Source organism: Haliotis asinina, chromosome 2, assembly GCF_037392515.1.
Source record: "Haliotis asinina isolate JCU_RB_2024 chromosome 2, JCU_Hal_asi_v2, whole genome shotgun sequence".
NCBI lineage: Eukaryota > Metazoa > Mollusca > Gastropoda > Lepetellida > Haliotidae > Haliotis > Haliotis asinina.
This window is the reverse complement of record NC_090281.1, coordinates 69,501,136-69,518,122: the sequence shown is the minus strand read 5'-3', so window position 1 is coordinate 69,518,122 and position 16,987 is coordinate 69,501,136. Positions and strand designations below refer to the sequence as shown.

The following is a 16,987-nucleotide window of genomic DNA, read 5'->3' as shown; positions in this document are numbered from 1 at the left end:
AACATTTTCATAATATATTATAATTAGATACATCATACGTATGATGCCCCTACCAATAACAAATCCAAAGAGGATATTGTTTCCACTAAGATACGTAAGTAAACAATCCATTACTTTCAAAATGGCCGATGTTGCCGCAGTGCCGGCGCCGGGCGCTGCACCGGCAGAAGACGACGAAACATGGCTTTATGGTGGTAAGTTTTCTTAAGAAAACCTGCGTTGAGTTTCTACGATACGCAAAGTACTTAACAGCCGTTCGTTTCTTTGAGTCCGATTTATCACATGGGCATATACCCAATACATTTAATGGACATGCTCGGTAACAAAACATCATCAAACAATCCCGACCTCCAGAATTCTGTACCCAAATCTTTTTGTCGAACATGTGCCAGATTTGCTGGACAAGCCGTACCCATTCGTATCTAAACCTTCTTAGGAATGATTTACCCCTTCTTTAGTCATTCCCATTTGGATCATGCACCACTTGGCGATGTTCATTATCCCACGGGCTTAGCACCACTTGCCAGTCAGCAATCCAATGGGGTATACCACGTAGAATAGCGAATACGAACCAACCATTCTTTTGTTCCTCATGCATTTCCTATTTTAGGGAAGCATGAGGTGTAAAATATAAAAACAAATAAGGAAACATCAAAATAAAAATCACCATTAAAATCAGATTATTTCACGCGACTTCAGGTTTGTAAAAGTAACCAATGATTTTGAAAATGAAAGGTAATTTATCACAAATAAAAACTGTATGCATCTTTGAAAAATCAGGGAATTCTGGGAGTTGGAGCAAATGAGCGTGTTAATCTTACACTAATCCTAACCCTACCCATATTCGTTAAACTAACCCTAAAGAAGATAGAATTTAGGGGAGTAGTGCACTTTACTGGGCGGGCTTTTTCCGATTTTTTTTCGTTGTGCTGGCGGGGCTCGAACGCTCTCAGCAGGTGTCGTGGGATTCCAACTGGCGCTAATTAGACTAATTAACTTAGACTAATTAGCGGACACGCTACCTCGGGACCACAGGTGCGATCACAGTTAGTTAGTGCTCGTTTAACGGGTCATTACCCCACTAGCTCTGCGCATGCGCAGTGAATGAAAACAAACTATTATATAATAAAGTAAAAATGACTACCTAGCGCAGAGCTAGGCCCCGCCTACCCATTCATCAAAGCGAGAAGCCACACCTAGGCATTGTTTTCAAGATGTTGTGCAGCCAATCCAGCGAAGCTATGATATATGATGACGTTTATCGTTTGACTTTCGATTCGTGGATGGATATATGGATATAATCGCATCTAAGGTAAGCCAACCCTAACCTTTACTCACTAACCCTAAGGATCTAGAAGGGGGGTCCCTAACCCTAAGGATCTAGAAGGGGGGTCCCTAACCCTAAGGATCTAGAAGGGGGGGTCCCTAACCCTAAGGATCTAGAAGGGGGGTCCCTAACCCTAAGGATCTAGAAGGGGGGCCCTAACCCTAAGGATCTAGAAGGGGGGGTCCCTAACCCTAAGGATCTAGAAGGGGGGCCCTAACCCTAAGGATACATCAGCGCGGTAAAGTGAGACAGTTCAGTAGCTCTACATCGCGCTATCACTATAGCGCGCTCATTAGCGAGTGCTCAGCAGTCCCGGGTCGCGCGCCCGGTAAACTGCACTCTAGCCGAATTTAGAAATGATATCAAGGGCTCTAAAGTAAGCTACACTAAGATACCAAAGTACTATAGCCTTGAGATGAGATGCGCAAATAGTTTGCATAGTTTTCAGTTTTCAGAGATGGAAGAAGGTAAACGGTATTCTGTAGTCTTTCCTCCCTAAGGTTCAACATCACTTTAGGATCATTTGGTTGGTGTTTTTGACGCTGGTTAAGTTTTGGTTAGTCAGAGTAACTAGTTTGACAAGAGTGTCAGTAGTAGTCGGTTCTTGAGGGCTGCCACTGGAAGTGTATTTTGGTAGAAATACAATTGCAGACTTAGTGAGTCTAAATTTCTTTATGGTTTTTACAGATGAAAACAAAGAGCAGAAGGATCCAGAGAAGTAAGTATGCTTTGGTTTTGTAGAATAGTGACAATTTGCACTTCACATTATGGACAAAAATGCTTATTTCAAATTTTCTAAAAATTCTGAGAGATGAATGGACATTGAATAGACCATAATAGTTCCAAAACCTAAATGATCTTTGACATTCTTCACCGGCTGAATACCTATTGAATATATATTTAAATGGATGATTCTACAAAATCTGAAAAGTGAACATTATTCAACTTCAAGATGTGCCCTAAATGTGCTTTAAAAGGTTCAAAATAAACAAAAATAACTGCTTATTGATATAGACGCTAGTCCTAGTGCCCAGATACCAGTTAAAACAATGTATTTATTACCTTGTTCAAAGGGGTAGAGAGGAAGGTCATAGTTTTCACCATGTTCACTAATCAAATGCTGAAGTGCTATACATCTGACATTCCTCTGAGCATTACTTCTACATGTGGCTCACTGTATGCCTTTCGAAGTGGAGATAAACCAGACGCGCTAAGCTGAAACTCATTCACTTTGAATGTAGGTTATGATATATGAAGAGATATTTGTGTTTGTAGTAGGGATGGCCAGAGGAAGAAAAAGAAGGGTGACGGAGATGGGTCAGAGAAACCAGAAGACAAGGAAGAAGGGGAGATGGTGAGTTGTTAGAATGGCTGGTTTACATGCTGGTTGTGGCTAAAATAAAGAGAGTCTTGTGGTCTTTGAGGTTTTAGGCCATAGCTCTGGAATTTCTTATCTTAAGAACCCTAAATCTGTTTACTTTTGATGATTTATGAATACTTTTAGTTTTATCCATAAATGTGATTTCAGAGTGGGGAGGAAGAAGCTCAGGCAAAGAATGATGATGACGATTCAGATGATGACGACAATGTCCAAGTCACAATCGGTGACATCAAACAGTGGACTGTCACAGAGTAAGTTGTTTTTAATTCATATATTTATGTCTGAAAGAAATGATAACTGTCCAACTACAGTAGGTGTGATTGTATGCCTTAATCAATGTCATTGTGAAGAACAAATTAGAATTGATAGGTGTTGAAGAGAAAAGTGGTTGTTTTGTGAATGACTGAATACTCTCATTATGATGCAGAATATATAGGTTTGTGTAGTATCAAATCAATGGAAGAGAAAATTGTTTTATTGATGGTTGTCATGGCAACAGACCTCTGCTAATGCTAAGGTTTTGATGCAAAAGCTTTACCTGATGTAAAAGCTTTGCCTGACATAACAGCTTTACCTGAATTCTTTGTGTAATTTGGATATTCTACTTACCCTGCCTAATTCATGTTAAGCAAAGGCAGTATTTGTGTTATCTTGTTGTCTTTAAATTTGAGACCATATTCTTTTTTATGAGAAAGCAAAATTGTTACAAGAGTCATGTTTCCATTCAGGCTTTACCCAGTTGTTGTACAGCCATTGTTAAAGTTTGGTATACTTGATATGTTGTCAGAACTCCCAGGAACTTGTTTAAGAGCGCCACTGGCTACCAAAAGCCAGCAACAGGTGAGTAGATATTAGTATCACTTAAATTTTCTTTCTTCATTATCTTCCAGATTGTTTCATCACACTTGTTTGAGTGGTTCCTTTTTAGTTCTTTGTAAAGATGTACGCTTTTTTGTCTTTCAAATCCAAATCCACAATGTGACATGGATGACATTCTGATTGTAGGAGTGGCAGCAGCACAGAAGACAGTGGTGCCAGGAAAAGGGATGGACCTTGAAGCCCAGGGCACTGTCAATGGAGTGCCTACATTTGAGTTTGACATTGACAATCTCTCAGCTGAAGACAAACCGTGGAGAAACCCAGGTAAGAATTCCTGTCATGTCTTGGAACTGTGATATTAATACAGCATGAAGTTGATAATATCGGATATATGAGGAATTGTATTGTGTCAGTGTCCACAGTTGTATATAATTCTGTTTGGTACAGTTCAGGTAAGAATTGCCCATTTAAGAATAGTGAAAATGAGGTAAAGGGCCCTATTCAGCTGAAAGATCTTGGTAGTAGACTGCAGTCCCTACTCAAAACATATATGTGTTAACACTGTGAGTTGTCATCTCCCAGGTGCTGACATCACTGACTATTTCAACTATGGCTTCAATGAGGACACCTGGCTGCAGTACTGTGAGAAACAGCGTCGACTGCGTCTGGAGAATGGAGTGCCCCTCCTTGGCAACAAATCACAGGTAACATCACCATCACTTCAGCCCCTGTACTGTTGATATCTTTTCAGAATGTGCAGGAGGGTAGGTTAGAAACCGCATGGATGTCAACTTGCCATGTGCAGCAATTTGCTTTGTATCGTTCCATCCAGATTACGCAGAACAATGTTCATGATGATGGTCACTGGATTGTCTTGTTCAGGTTCATGTTGTTTTGCCCTGTTGCGATAAAGCTGAAATAATCAGTGCGCTGTTACACAAACAAATAGATTTTTAAACTTATCCTATCTCACTTTATGCACCTCACTTCTTGTTCTTTGACTATGTTACACAAACAAACAAACAACAAACAAATCCCTTCCTTGGGCATGCCGTAATTGTGAGATATAATCCTGGATTGAGTATTTGTCTAGGTTTGTCCTCACTGCTTGTGTGTCTCACAAATGTAAATGGATGGGCCGTCATCACTTCACACTTTCCATCCTCATTGATCTGACGTGATGTTTGTGACTTGACTTGACTCAGCCCTCTTTACTCATTAAGGAGCATAGGGCATCAATGTATGTAGAACGTGAACACTGTGAAAGAGTTATTAAATACAATTCACACAGAATGTGTGCCAAAGCTATAAAAAAGATTCAGTTTTAATGCAACTTTACATAGGGACCATACATAGTTCATTGGTGGTGTCTGGGGTGATGATGTTTTATCATTATTATGAAGAGGCATGTGCAATGTGAATGACTTTGATGGAGTTTAAAAACAGAAATCTGTTACAAACTGTTGCAGTCCTATCGCACTTGTCATATGTCTCTTGACTTGATGCATGCAATCCCAAGTGGCGACAGATTTTCTTAGAAACCACTGTAGACAGGGAAACCAAATGTGGAATGTGTTTTCAGGATATGATAGTCACGAGGGAAAAAAACAGGAACAGTACACTGTGGTGGTGGATATTTGATGACCATGTCTTCCTGTCAGAGGTTGACTTATAGTTGTGCTGTATGTTTCAGTCCAGGGACAGTCACTCCCACCACTCTCACACTGGTTCTGGTCAGCCCATCAGTCGACTCGGGGACAAGGACTCAGGACAAACTGGATCCAGCATACGTAAGCTGCTCTTATGATCTTCTGTCAAATCTGTTCCCTGAATAATACACACTAAACTGAGTAATCTGGGACTGGTGCAAGCTTAGAGCCCCTAATTTATTACATTGATGTTTGAAGAAATTCATGTATTCTGACAGCATTAGTAACAAAGACTATTTTGTCATGTTAAGACTTTTCTTCCTAACAGAAGCTCCACATGTCTATGCTTCAGCTACTACGAGTTCAATAAGGAAAGCTCAGCCACCGCCAAATAGAAAATTGGGAGGTACCATAGATGTGATTGGCAGCACAGTCCATGATTCTCGGCGCCCAGGTCAAGGGTCAACATCCAGTTCCATACCTGTCACAGGGGTCACTCCAGACTAGTAAGTTTCTCAGAAACTTAAACACATGCCTCCCTGCTTGTTTCTCCACTATATGTTGGCTCAGTACCTTCAAAAGTAGATTAAGCAGTGATGAGAGAACTAACTGACAACAGATCCATAACTGAAAGTTGACAAGTTCTGTTACAGACTCTGGTAACTTGGATTACAACTCCACTGACTGTTTCGTTCAGCATGTAGCATTTTTTACATACTGATTCAGATAAACCTGATTATTTACCTGTCAATGATACCATGTAATACATTTCGTTTCACAAATGGTATATAATGAGTGAACGTGTGTGTGGTAATTGTTGTCATTGCTTATTGCTTGCCACAGTAGATATCATGGCTCAAGCACTTGTCTATCATGGCTCAAGCACTTGTCTTGGTCTCTTGAAGTATATAGCCCGAATGATGAATGAATAAAATGGACCAGGGACACTAAACCTTAAGGATGGTCAAGTGTTTAATGTAGAAACAAGATGGTGATATTTGCCTGTAGCTTTTATAACTAAGTAACAACTAAAAACAAACATTATGCATTAATGTACTACTTCACAGAACAGGCTCTGACTGATTGCATGTCAGTGTACATTGAAGATGGGGAATTGTTGATTATACTTCCAATGCCTAATTTCCAAGGGTTTTATAAGTCACAAACTGAGTCTATTGTATTTCAGTCGAAAGTTCCAGCCACCGTCAGTTCCTCCACCAGGGATGCCGCCGATGATGCCTGACTACTCCATGCCCCCACCAGGGATGCCCCCACCCCTGGGTCTCCCTCCACCAGGTATGTAAGGGGGACAACTCACCCAGCAGGACATGCACTGCATGGGTTCCAGATAAGACATTGGCATGGAAGTGCAACCGTGCCAGTGGATTTCTGCTTGGTATCAGCAGTTATGTTTTGTCAGGATGACACATTGTGTAGGTTTGTTCAAGCTGTTTCATTAAGCCAATTTGTGATAATTATGGTAGCAGCAGTAGAATCAATTTTCATGGTGTGTAAATCCAGAATTTACATGTTAAGATTATAGAGATTTTTGCCAGTTTCTAATGTTCAGTTATGAACTTACCTTACCATAGGTCTTATGCATATTACCTCTAGCTTCGCTAAACGAGATCAGACAGTCGTTGATTCGCCATCCCCTCGATGGCTACCTCATGTAATCTACGAATGTAGTCACGGAAGTGACGTGATCTCTCCACTCGCGCGAGAGCGCAGAATCCAAAATTCACTTTTACCTTTAGCGTTCGTGCGAACGGACGTGTTGGTTTGCTGTTTTTTCTACTATGTGTAGTTTCAATAAAGTTGCTACTCCTTGGTAGGTATGGTTTGTATCCCCTCATTTTGTATTAAAGTCAAGTCATACAAGCATTTAATGTGCTTACCTTGCTACCTCGTGTTGTTCTTTTCTCACTCAGGCATGGCCTGTCCGTGCCGTATGTGAGAACGGCATGGCGTCCATGGGGGTAGTACATCTTGTTGATTGTTTGCCCGTCATGTTTCTACCCATGCTTGGTCATTTTCACTTGTGTTTTCGGTATTTTTCATACCATTTTCTGCCATGAATTTCAGCGTAGCGAAGGCAGCCATTGTGGTTGTTGTTTTTCGCTGCCCCGCACTTATGGGTGTGTCTATTTTTTACGTAGGGGTGTAACTACTTTCTACATTTTTATGTAGGGTTTTTTTCTCCTAGTATTGTATCAACATGTCGTCAAGTCTTGGTTTCTTGTCTGTTACAGTTTCTGTGTATGACTCGACACTTTTGTACTGTCTGCAAGGGGCAGAAGTCAGCCAAGGACCCACATCCCTGGTGTCCGGATTGTGCATCCGCTGTTTGCTCCATCGATAATCGGTGCCTACACTGTCAAGCGTTATCTCTCGCCGATTTCAAGACCTTTTTGGCGGTTCGGAGGAAACGTTTTACACAACGTAAGAGAAGAATGTCGTCGCCAGCGTCTTCCTTGGGATCTTTACCTGACGACCAGGATCTACCACCGCCTTCAGTACCAGTATCAACGCCTAGTGTGGGGCGCTCATCTATTACGCCGGCGCACTCCTCTCCAGAGCCTACGCATTCGGACGCCTTTGTAGACTTATCTCACCCAGATGCCTTATCCCATCCTGAAGTTCAGAGGCTTCTGCGATCTCTCTTGACACCGGGCGCTGCTGTACGCCCTACCTCGTCGTCTACATCTTTACCAACGACAGCGCCTAGACTTACGCCAGCGCCGTTGCCTGTACCAGCGCCTCTGCCTGTCCCGGCGCCTTTGTTTACATCAGCACCGGTGTTTTCGTCAGCGCTTATTCCGACGCCAGCGCCTATTCCGACGCCAGCGCCTGTACCAACGCCAGAGCCAGTGTTGTTGCCGAACCCTGCTCCTATGCCTACTTCTTATCGGATCCCCAGAGTGTCTCATACGCTGACTAAAGAAGAAATGTTACAGCGCCAGTTGGATGAAGAGCGCGCTCGTCGTTTAGAGGCTGAGCGCTCCCGGCGCAGATCTCGTTCTAGGTCCCCGAGGGGTCGGCACTCTCGTTCTCCACACCGTAGCCGGCGCCGGCACTCCCGGTCTGTTTCCCGCTCTCCAAGGCGCTCCTTAGAGGAAGACTCACGTACCAGAAGTAGACGTAGAGTGCGATCTCGGTCAAGATCACCACGGCGTCTCTCTAGATCCCAGCGTTCGCGATCGCCGGAACCACTGCGGACTTCCTGCAAGGAATTGAACTCTAAGAACTCTGCTTCCAACTCTAGTCAGCGACGAGAATCAACCTCTGTTTCCTGGGAGGATCACGAGGAACAGTTCTTTTGTCCAGATTATGAGGAGGACCCTGGCAATGATGGTGATAGTGATGGCACCTATCTTCCCTTAGCTGCTGTCTTTGAGTGGATTGCCGACAGATTACCGGACTGTCCTTCCCCTTCTTCAGATTCAAGCAACCCGGCGTCGATTCACTTGTCTCCTGAGTTACTTATTCCACCACACCCTATGGTGGCGGATGCTGTTGCTTTGTTAGATTCGGACTTTGCGAAGTTATCCTTAAATCCAACCATCAAAGCGTCGAAGTCTAAGAAATCAGATTATAAAGTACACAGTCTGGATTTTGCCGACAACGGGGCGGTGCTAGACGATTCAATTAAGAGGTTGTCAAGCTCAACTCCGTCATCTTACAGAGTTCAGGATTCAAAGCTAGCAGCTACTGATACGGAACTGAAACGTATGCTTAAACCTACCTCGGCGCTTGCGTCAGCCACCTCCGCTGCAGCCTTGGATTTGTCAGAGGATAATGCCTCGAGGGTGGATCATTTAACTACCATTTTTGCTTGGCAAGGCAGAGTACTCCATGACCTGCTTGGACATTTACGCGCGGCGCTAGCCATGACTACTACTATGCGCCGATCTGGATTTTTAGATGCTTGTTCTTGGCAAGAGGAATTTAAACGACAACTACTTCGTGCACCATTTACGTCTAAGTTCCTCTTTGATGAAAAGATACCAACGGTGTATAAACAACATGCCGAACTCACTAACACGGAAGTGGCGCTGTCAACCTTCGAGGCCTTGGGCTCTGCATTTTGTGGCCGAGCCAGGGGTAATGCCAAGAAAAGATATGTACCCAGGAGAGAGTCTATCCGTTCCTCGTTTGGGAGGGGACGAGGTTGTACCAAGGACTCAGATGTCCAGCGCAAGCCTCGAGAACGCGACAGGGATGCCCCATCTACGTCCGGTCGAGGTAGGGGCAAGCGTCCCTACTCCGGCCGCTGAAGCCATGGACTACTACGACTGGGACCTCCCACCCCCAGTCGTACCAGTTCATCCGACCCCTGTAGGTGGGAGACTAGGGATCTTCTGGGCCAACTGGACATTCCTGGAAGACCCGTTTGTTTGCAAGATCCTGAGAGCCGGCTACAAGCTACCACTAGCCAGAGCTCCGCCGTTGACTACCACTCCCCTGTCACGAGTGTACTCAATAGATCAACAGGTACTTATACTAGAGAACATCAACATTTTATTAACAAAACATGCTATAGAGATAGTGTCAGAACCCCATCACTCCCCGGGGTTCTATTCACCCATCTTCCTGATACCCAAGAAAGGTTCCACCAAAATGCGGATGATTCACAACATGGCGACTTTCAACAGCCTGTATTTAGCCGAGCCCCCGCATTTCCGAATGACGTCACTGGATCAGATCCGAGCCAAGTTGTCACCCGGAGCTTGGATGGCCAGCCTAGATTTACAGGATGCTTACCTGCACGTTCCTATATTCCCGCGCCACAGGAAGTTCCTGCGTTTCATATTCAACGGAGTACACTACCAGTGGCGAGTGCTGCCGTTTGGAATTTCTACGGCCCCGTGGCTTTTCACTCGGGTCACACTGCCTGTCACCCGGTTTCTGCACCTCCGGGGGATAGACTTCGATCCTTACATCGACGATTGTTTTCTAAATCACTGCAATCCTCAGTTGCTACGCAAACAACTGGACTTCTCCACACGCCTACTTCAGCAGTTGGGGTGGATTATCAATATCGAGAAGTCGCAACTGGAACCAACACAGGAGTTAACTTTCATTGGGGGGTTGTTCCTGACTCGGCTCAATCTGGTCAGGGTCCCTCCCGATCGATGGCAGAAGATTCTCGCCTTTACGGATCGAGCTCTGTCCCTACCTCTCACCCTCAGAGAATGGCAGTCTCTGTTGGGCTTGTTGACGTCGGCGCAAGACCTCACCCTCAGAGGACGGCTTATGCTGCGCCCACTACAGAGGTTCCTATTACCATTCATTCGGGAGAACGACCTCCAGTCATCATTTCTTCTACCCCCGCACCTGCATCAGTACCTCAGGTGGTGGACGGTAGAGTGGAACGTCTGCGCCGGTGTTTGTCTGACAAGCTTCAACCACGACCACGAATTGTTTGTAGACGCATCCCTCTTGGGATGGGGCGCTCACTTGAACGGCCAGACAACCTCAGGGCTGTGGTCAGACGCTGAAAGGGAGTGGCATATCAACAACCTGGAGATGCAGGCAGTCATCCTAGCGGTCCGCCACTGGCTACCGGTTCTAACAGACTCCAGACTCCTGGTAGCGTCCGACAATTCCACGGTCGTGTGGGTGATTCACAATCAGGGTACAACCAGATCCAAACAACTTCTGGACCAGATGTTCCTGTTAGCGGATCTGGTAGACAGCAACGGCATCGTGATCGCGGCTCGTCACATTCCCGGCTGCAAAAACATTCTGGCAGACGCCCTGTCGCGCCCCGGCAAACCATCCCCGACGGAGTGGATGCTTCATCCGGACGCATTTCACCAGATTTGCTGGCAACTCGGGAGACCACTGGTAGATCTTTTTGCCACCAGTTTCAATCACCAGTTACCAACGTACGTATCTCCCGTGCCGGATCCACAGGCGTGGGCAGTCGACGCGACGTCTCTGTCGTGGGAAGGCCTGGACGCATATGCGTTCCCTCCTCCAGTCCTTCTCTCGGACGTAATCGCCAAGATCAGACTGACGCAGAACCTCCGACTGCTTTTGGTCGCGCCTTGGTGGCCAGCCAGGTCGTGGTTTCCCGATCTTCGACGGCTCGCCAATGGAGACCCTTACAAACTTCCAGGGTGGTTGCATCTGCTTCGACATCCACACAGTCAACAGCTGCATCCGGATCCACTGCGATTCCATCTTCACGCATGGGTCATCTGCAGAGGGCATTAAAGGCTAAGGGCTACTCTGCGCACGTGGCGAACGTTATAGCTCGCGCGCATAGAGTTTCTACCCGCTCTTTATATGACGACAAATGGCGCTCTTTTGAGAATTTTTGCGCAGGAAGATCTCAAGATCCCATGGCAGCATCTCCTCAGTTTGTGGCACAGTTCCTTCTCTATCTACGGAACTCTAGACATCTCAAAGGCAGTACCTTAGGCACCTATTTGTCAGCTTTGAATTCTGTCCTTGCTATCAAGTCAGATACACAGATCTCCAAGATACCGGAACTTATTGCGCTTCTCAAAGCTTTCAAGCTGGAAGACCAGAAGGCCAAGTTCCGTCCTCCAGCTTGGGATCTTAATGTTGTCCTTCAACATCTCAGAGGGCCGCCGTACGAGCCATTAGAGGAAGCCTCCTTGGAACATCTTTCCAAGAAGACGGTTTTCTTACTATCATTGGCAACAGCGGCTAGAGTCAGCGAGATCCATGCTCTTGACGTTACTCAGATCCGATTTGAACAGTCAAGACACGGACGTGTTCATTTGGGTTTGCTTTGGGATTTTGTGGCTAAGAACCAGCTTCCCGGGCAGCCTAACAGGCTATTTTCCATCCCTCCTTTGTCTACGATCCTGGGTCATCATGACGTGGAGGAGGAGCTGCTATGTCCAGTCAGGGCTCTCAGATGCTATATTAAAAGGTCAGCCTCTAGGAGACGATCCCGTAAAAGATTATTCATTCCCTTTGCCGTGTCCTGCAAAGGCGAAGTAAACAGAAATACTATTGCCCTCTGGCTCAGATCGACTATCCTGGCGGCCTATGACGACAAGCACCTGCCTCATCCGGTAGCAAGTAACCCGCACGACATCAGGGCCTTGGCGTCTACAATGGCCCTCCATCGGAACTGCACAGTACCGCAGATCATGGAGGGCTGTTTCTGGAGGTCATCAACTGTCTTCGCATCCCACTACTTGAGGGACTTGGCAGTTGAAGACGTGGAGGGGTTACAGTCATTTGGTCCATTGGTGGTTGCTCAGCAACTTACTCGACCATCCGCCCATTAGGTAACTACACTTCTACTTACTGTTGGTCTTAAGATTAATATCACCCCCCGGGTGCGTCGGTTTTTCTTTGGAGTTCTATTGGGTTACTCTTTGTCCTGTTCCAGGTATTATCCTGAGACCGTTGACATTGGTTTTCCCGAGTTCTCCTGATGCATGTGCACTGTTTGCTGAGGAATGGTCCTCCGGAGTCCACACCACCATCCATCTGTCGAAGCCATATGCATAAGACCTATGTTAAGGTAAGTTAAAAATTTATTAAAATCTAAATATTTTAGATATTTAAATACTTACCTTACCATAGGGCGGTGACTCCCTCCCAACGCTGGATGCTCCTTCCCACTTTGGACTCTTCGGACCTTCTGGCTGACGGTAAAAGTGAATTTTGGATTCTGCGCTCTCGCGCGAGTGGAGAGATCACGTCACTTCCGTGACTACATTCGTAGATTACATGAGGTAGCCATCGAGGGGATGGCGAATCAACGACTGTCTGATCTCGTTTAGCGAAGCTAGAGGTAATATGCATAAGACCTATGGTAAGGTAAGTATTTAAATATCTAAAATATTTAGATTTTAATAAAATTCAGTATTAGTGACAGACAGAATCGCTTTTATTTGATCAAATAACAAGCATGACATTCATAGGCAGAGCATCACATCACCACTTAGCTTTTCTTCCTCCCAGGTGAAATGCACAGCTACTGAACAGATGAGTTTCAACAAAAGAACTTCATTCATACTGAGCAATTGTTATGTTAACTCTTTTGAATGCCATTCTATCCTTTCTGTGCGCTTGTGGGACTTCATAAAAGCTGCGATCCTTTAAGGATATTTCTACAAAATGTCAGTTGTATCTTTGTTATTGTTTGGTACACATATAACCCCATGTTATCTACATTACAGGAGTGCCTCCACCACCAGGTGTCGCTGTACCTCTCCCGACGGCATACGGCTCAGAGCAGTACGATCGTGAGTTATCCAGACTAAAGATCTATTGAAAAATGGTAGAGAGAGCTGTATTGCTCCTATTGAAAGTTTGACCCCAACCAGATAAAATGAACAGTTCTAAAATCCTAACTTATTTTTTATTTGAAATGCTCATTATTGATATGGTTACTGCAAACCTCATCTGGTTTATAGGGTTTTTAACACTGTACAAGCTGTAATCAAGTGTCCATGAAACAAATAGTAGAATTGCAACATGATTCATAGAAGTGCAGGACATAATGTAGCTTGCCGTCTTTTCTCCAGCCTTCAGCCATCCCCCTCCTGGCTTCAACTACGAGAGCAACACCTTCACTCCAAATTACACAGAGGGACATCACCAGAACTTCCAAAGGTAGGGTATGAGGAGGACTTTATGTGCAGTTATGTGTTGGTAATTCTAAGGTACAATACATCTCCATGCAAACAGAAATGAAGGTGTATGACAAGAGACCAATACACACCATGAGTGACTGAAACTCTACCATGGCATGACAGACCTGTGTGTCATCATACATCCATTTCTCAGAGTTGATCATTTTAGAGGGAAGAACTGCATTGAAACTTGAGAAGTGTGACTATTGTTATCCCCACCGCAAAGTGGGAGGGGGTATTGGTTTGAGCTCTGTCAGTCAGCCAGAGATGATGGAGACAGCTTATCTAAAAACTGATATAGATAGGAAAACCAAATTTGGAATGTGTTCTTAGGACATGAATGCCTTGAAAACAGAAACCATGTTACAATTTGTTACAGAGTTTTAGCCCATGTCATGCATTGCTTGACTATAGTGCACATTACACCCAATGAGCACAGTTTTCTCAGGAACTGTTACAATAGGAAAACCAAATGTGTTTTCAGGACATGTCATGTTAACTAAAAAGCAGGAACCAAACATAAACTGTGGTGGGGATACTGATGGCCATGTCATTGTCTTCTTGTTTGAATGGTATCTTGGTATCCCATTGTGATGTTATGAACAATAGATGTTGACCCTTTCCTCAACTACATGTTGTTGTAAGCTGGTTTGTTCTTCAAGTTGTTCAGTGGACTGTTACTGATACCTTACCAGGATGGTGTTCTGGCAAGTGGTGGTGTACAGTGTCCTATATATGTTGAATTTTGTGCCTCATTTACATTGTTGTATCTGACTTACAGCTATGATGATCGATGGAAGTACAATTCTGACCGACACACACGAGACCGGAGTCCAGACCAAGACTTTGGAAGGTAAGGAAAGTAGGAAACCCGAAATTCCCATCACATTTGCATGTCTTATTATTATAAAATGGTTCAGCTCCATAAGGGAAGAGAGCATATTTGAAATAGACAGGATAAGAAAACAGCATTAGTCTTCCTATGACTTGCATGGCAAGTATTTTGGCCTATCTGTATTTGAAAAACATTACTAAATCTCAAATTTGGTGACACATGTTCTATGGAACATGGGTAGTTGTATGGATAGCTGAGGTACTTCCTTAAGAAATAATTCATGATATTTTATTATGTTATTACACAATGTGTATTTTTAAAAAAATTTCTTGGCTTTTCTTTAGATGTCTTGCTATCATCTAGTGAATACCATGTATGAACTCATTGACTCCAGAAACTCTTGATCATGTTCCCAGGTTACTGACCATCTTGAAATTACAGACAGAAATGTGTATAGTTTCCACCTGTCAGTCAGTTTGACGAAATACCAGACATTGTGTGGTGATAAAGTACTCCACAGATGTTGGCAGGTGAATGGATTCACACTATATAATCTGTTCTTAGCAGGGACAATTATTGGCGAGACCGGGAACGAGACCGAGATAGAGACCGCAGCGACAGGGATCGAGACCGTGATCGGGACTCTTATCGTGAAAGAGACAGGGGTAGGGACCGGGATAGAGACAGGGACAGAGACCGAGACAAAAGAAGGTCAAGGTCAACTGATAGAGATGATTCTCGTCATAGAGATGATAAGCACAGAACACGAAGGTGAGAATCCAAAATGAACATAGATGGCTAACTTTGTTAATGTCTGATGATGGAGTTCCTTCTAATGGACTCTTCCCTAGATGGTTTAAGCATCGTGAGCCGATAATAGTTGATTTATCTATGTTATCACATTTGAGTAAGCAGAATGCTTCCATAGTGCTTTCATAGCTGCCCTGGTCATCAGTCCATATTTCCGCCTCTGCTTACAGAAAGCATCGAGATGATGAGGACGACCACCATCGGTCCAAACACAGGAAGAGCAAGAAGCGAAGAGACAAAGATGAGGAAGGGGGAGACTCGGTGACTACAGCTGATGAAGGGGATAAAGGGGAGTGAACATCATCATCAGGGAAATAAAGAGGAAGCTAAAGGGGAGTTAACTCCTTGCCACATCAACATTAGGGGAGAAATGGGGTGGGGTAGTTTGTACCAACAGCAAGTGAGGCAGATAGAGAGGCATGAACGTTCATGTCAACATCAGGAGACATAAATTGGGAGATTCTGTCACAACAGCTAATGATTTTTTTTTTAAAATAGAAGCTAACCTGCATGTCAAGCACACTATTCTGAAGGGACAGGGGTTAACTCCTGTTGCAGATGACATGGATTATATACATTGTTTTGGTTTGGTTTTTTTTTTCATTTCAGCATCATAATAAAACTGTAATAACAGCATTTGTCGTTTGAATCATCAGATATCACTACATTGCCAACAAACAAGTGAAAATCATCATGTCCACAAGAAATGACAATAAAAAAATGAAAACTTGAAGTTTTGTTGTATTTGTAAATGCTTAGAAAATTCATGGATGGCATGAATCTAATTCATGGTACACACTGCATGATACAAGACTTCAAAATAATCAGCAAGATTGCTGAGAATTGGTTAACATTTCAAGACCCTTACTAAAAACATTTCTCTTGTCTTCGTACATTACTTTAAATCCAGGGCATCAGTCATTTTAATGCCAATGAGTAAAGTATTATTCAGTTTTCCCATGTGATGTAAATGATTTGGCTTAAATCTTTGAAGGGTATTTAGAAGTGGAATTCGGAAGACAATTTTGATTTGATCAGCCAAACCACAAATGAAGTTGAATCTGCTGAAGCAATGATGTATATGAAGAGCATGTGGTGGAGGAGAGGTATTGATTCATATTAGGGACCCATTGCATGGCATGCTGGCATTATGAATAATCTGTGTCAGCTACGCACATTATCATGAGTGATTGGAGAGAGGATACTTGACTCTGTGAGTGAAAGTTTGGCTCTTGACACTTATAAACTGCTTCCAATACATCAAAATGAATAGTTTAAGTATTTACCTTTTGCGGTGTAGATAGTATATGCTAGACAGATCTGTATTGAAAATCAAATTAGATTTTTGTGTGACTGAAATATTTGGCTTTATGCCTCTCTCCACGGTAGGGCAGTGGAGTATTCTAATTGTTAAGCATTCACTCGTCACACTGAAGACCCAGGTTCAATTGCCCATATGGGTACAATGTGTGAAGCCCAATTTTGGTGTCTCCTGCTAAGATGTAATTGGCCTATTGACAAAAGCAGCATAAAACC

The 16,987-nt window shown here is 43.9% G+C and overlaps 1 protein-coding gene across 2 annotated transcripts; it reads left to right on the top strand.

Annotated features, from left to right (window-relative positions):
• Positions 1-100: 100 nt before the first annotated feature.
• LOC137274218 (pre-mRNA 3'-end-processing factor FIP1-like) lies at positions 101-16,184 on the top strand. 2 transcript variants are annotated; one of them, XM_067807279.1, is made up of 15 exons: positions 101-194; positions 2,015-2,045; positions 2,603-2,681; positions 2,856-2,959; positions 3,496-3,548; positions 3,714-3,851; positions 4,110-4,231; positions 5,221-5,317; positions 5,529-5,682; positions 6,363-6,472; positions 13,351-13,416; positions 13,699-13,786; positions 14,588-14,659; positions 15,206-15,412; positions 15,622-16,184. In XM_067807279.1, exons 1-15 carry the CDS (start codon positions 122-124, stop codon positions 15,746-15,748), a joined length of 1,521 nt encoding a protein of 506 aa, XP_067663380.1. In that variant the 5' UTR covers positions 101-121; the 3' UTR covers positions 15,749-16,184. The 2 variants fall into 2 exon arrangements, with proteins under 2 accessions (XP_067663380.1, XP_067663381.1); XM_067807280.1 differs by having other exon boundaries at positions 119-194; positions 2,606-2,681.
• The last annotated feature ends 803 nt before the right edge of the window (positions 16,185-16,987 follow it).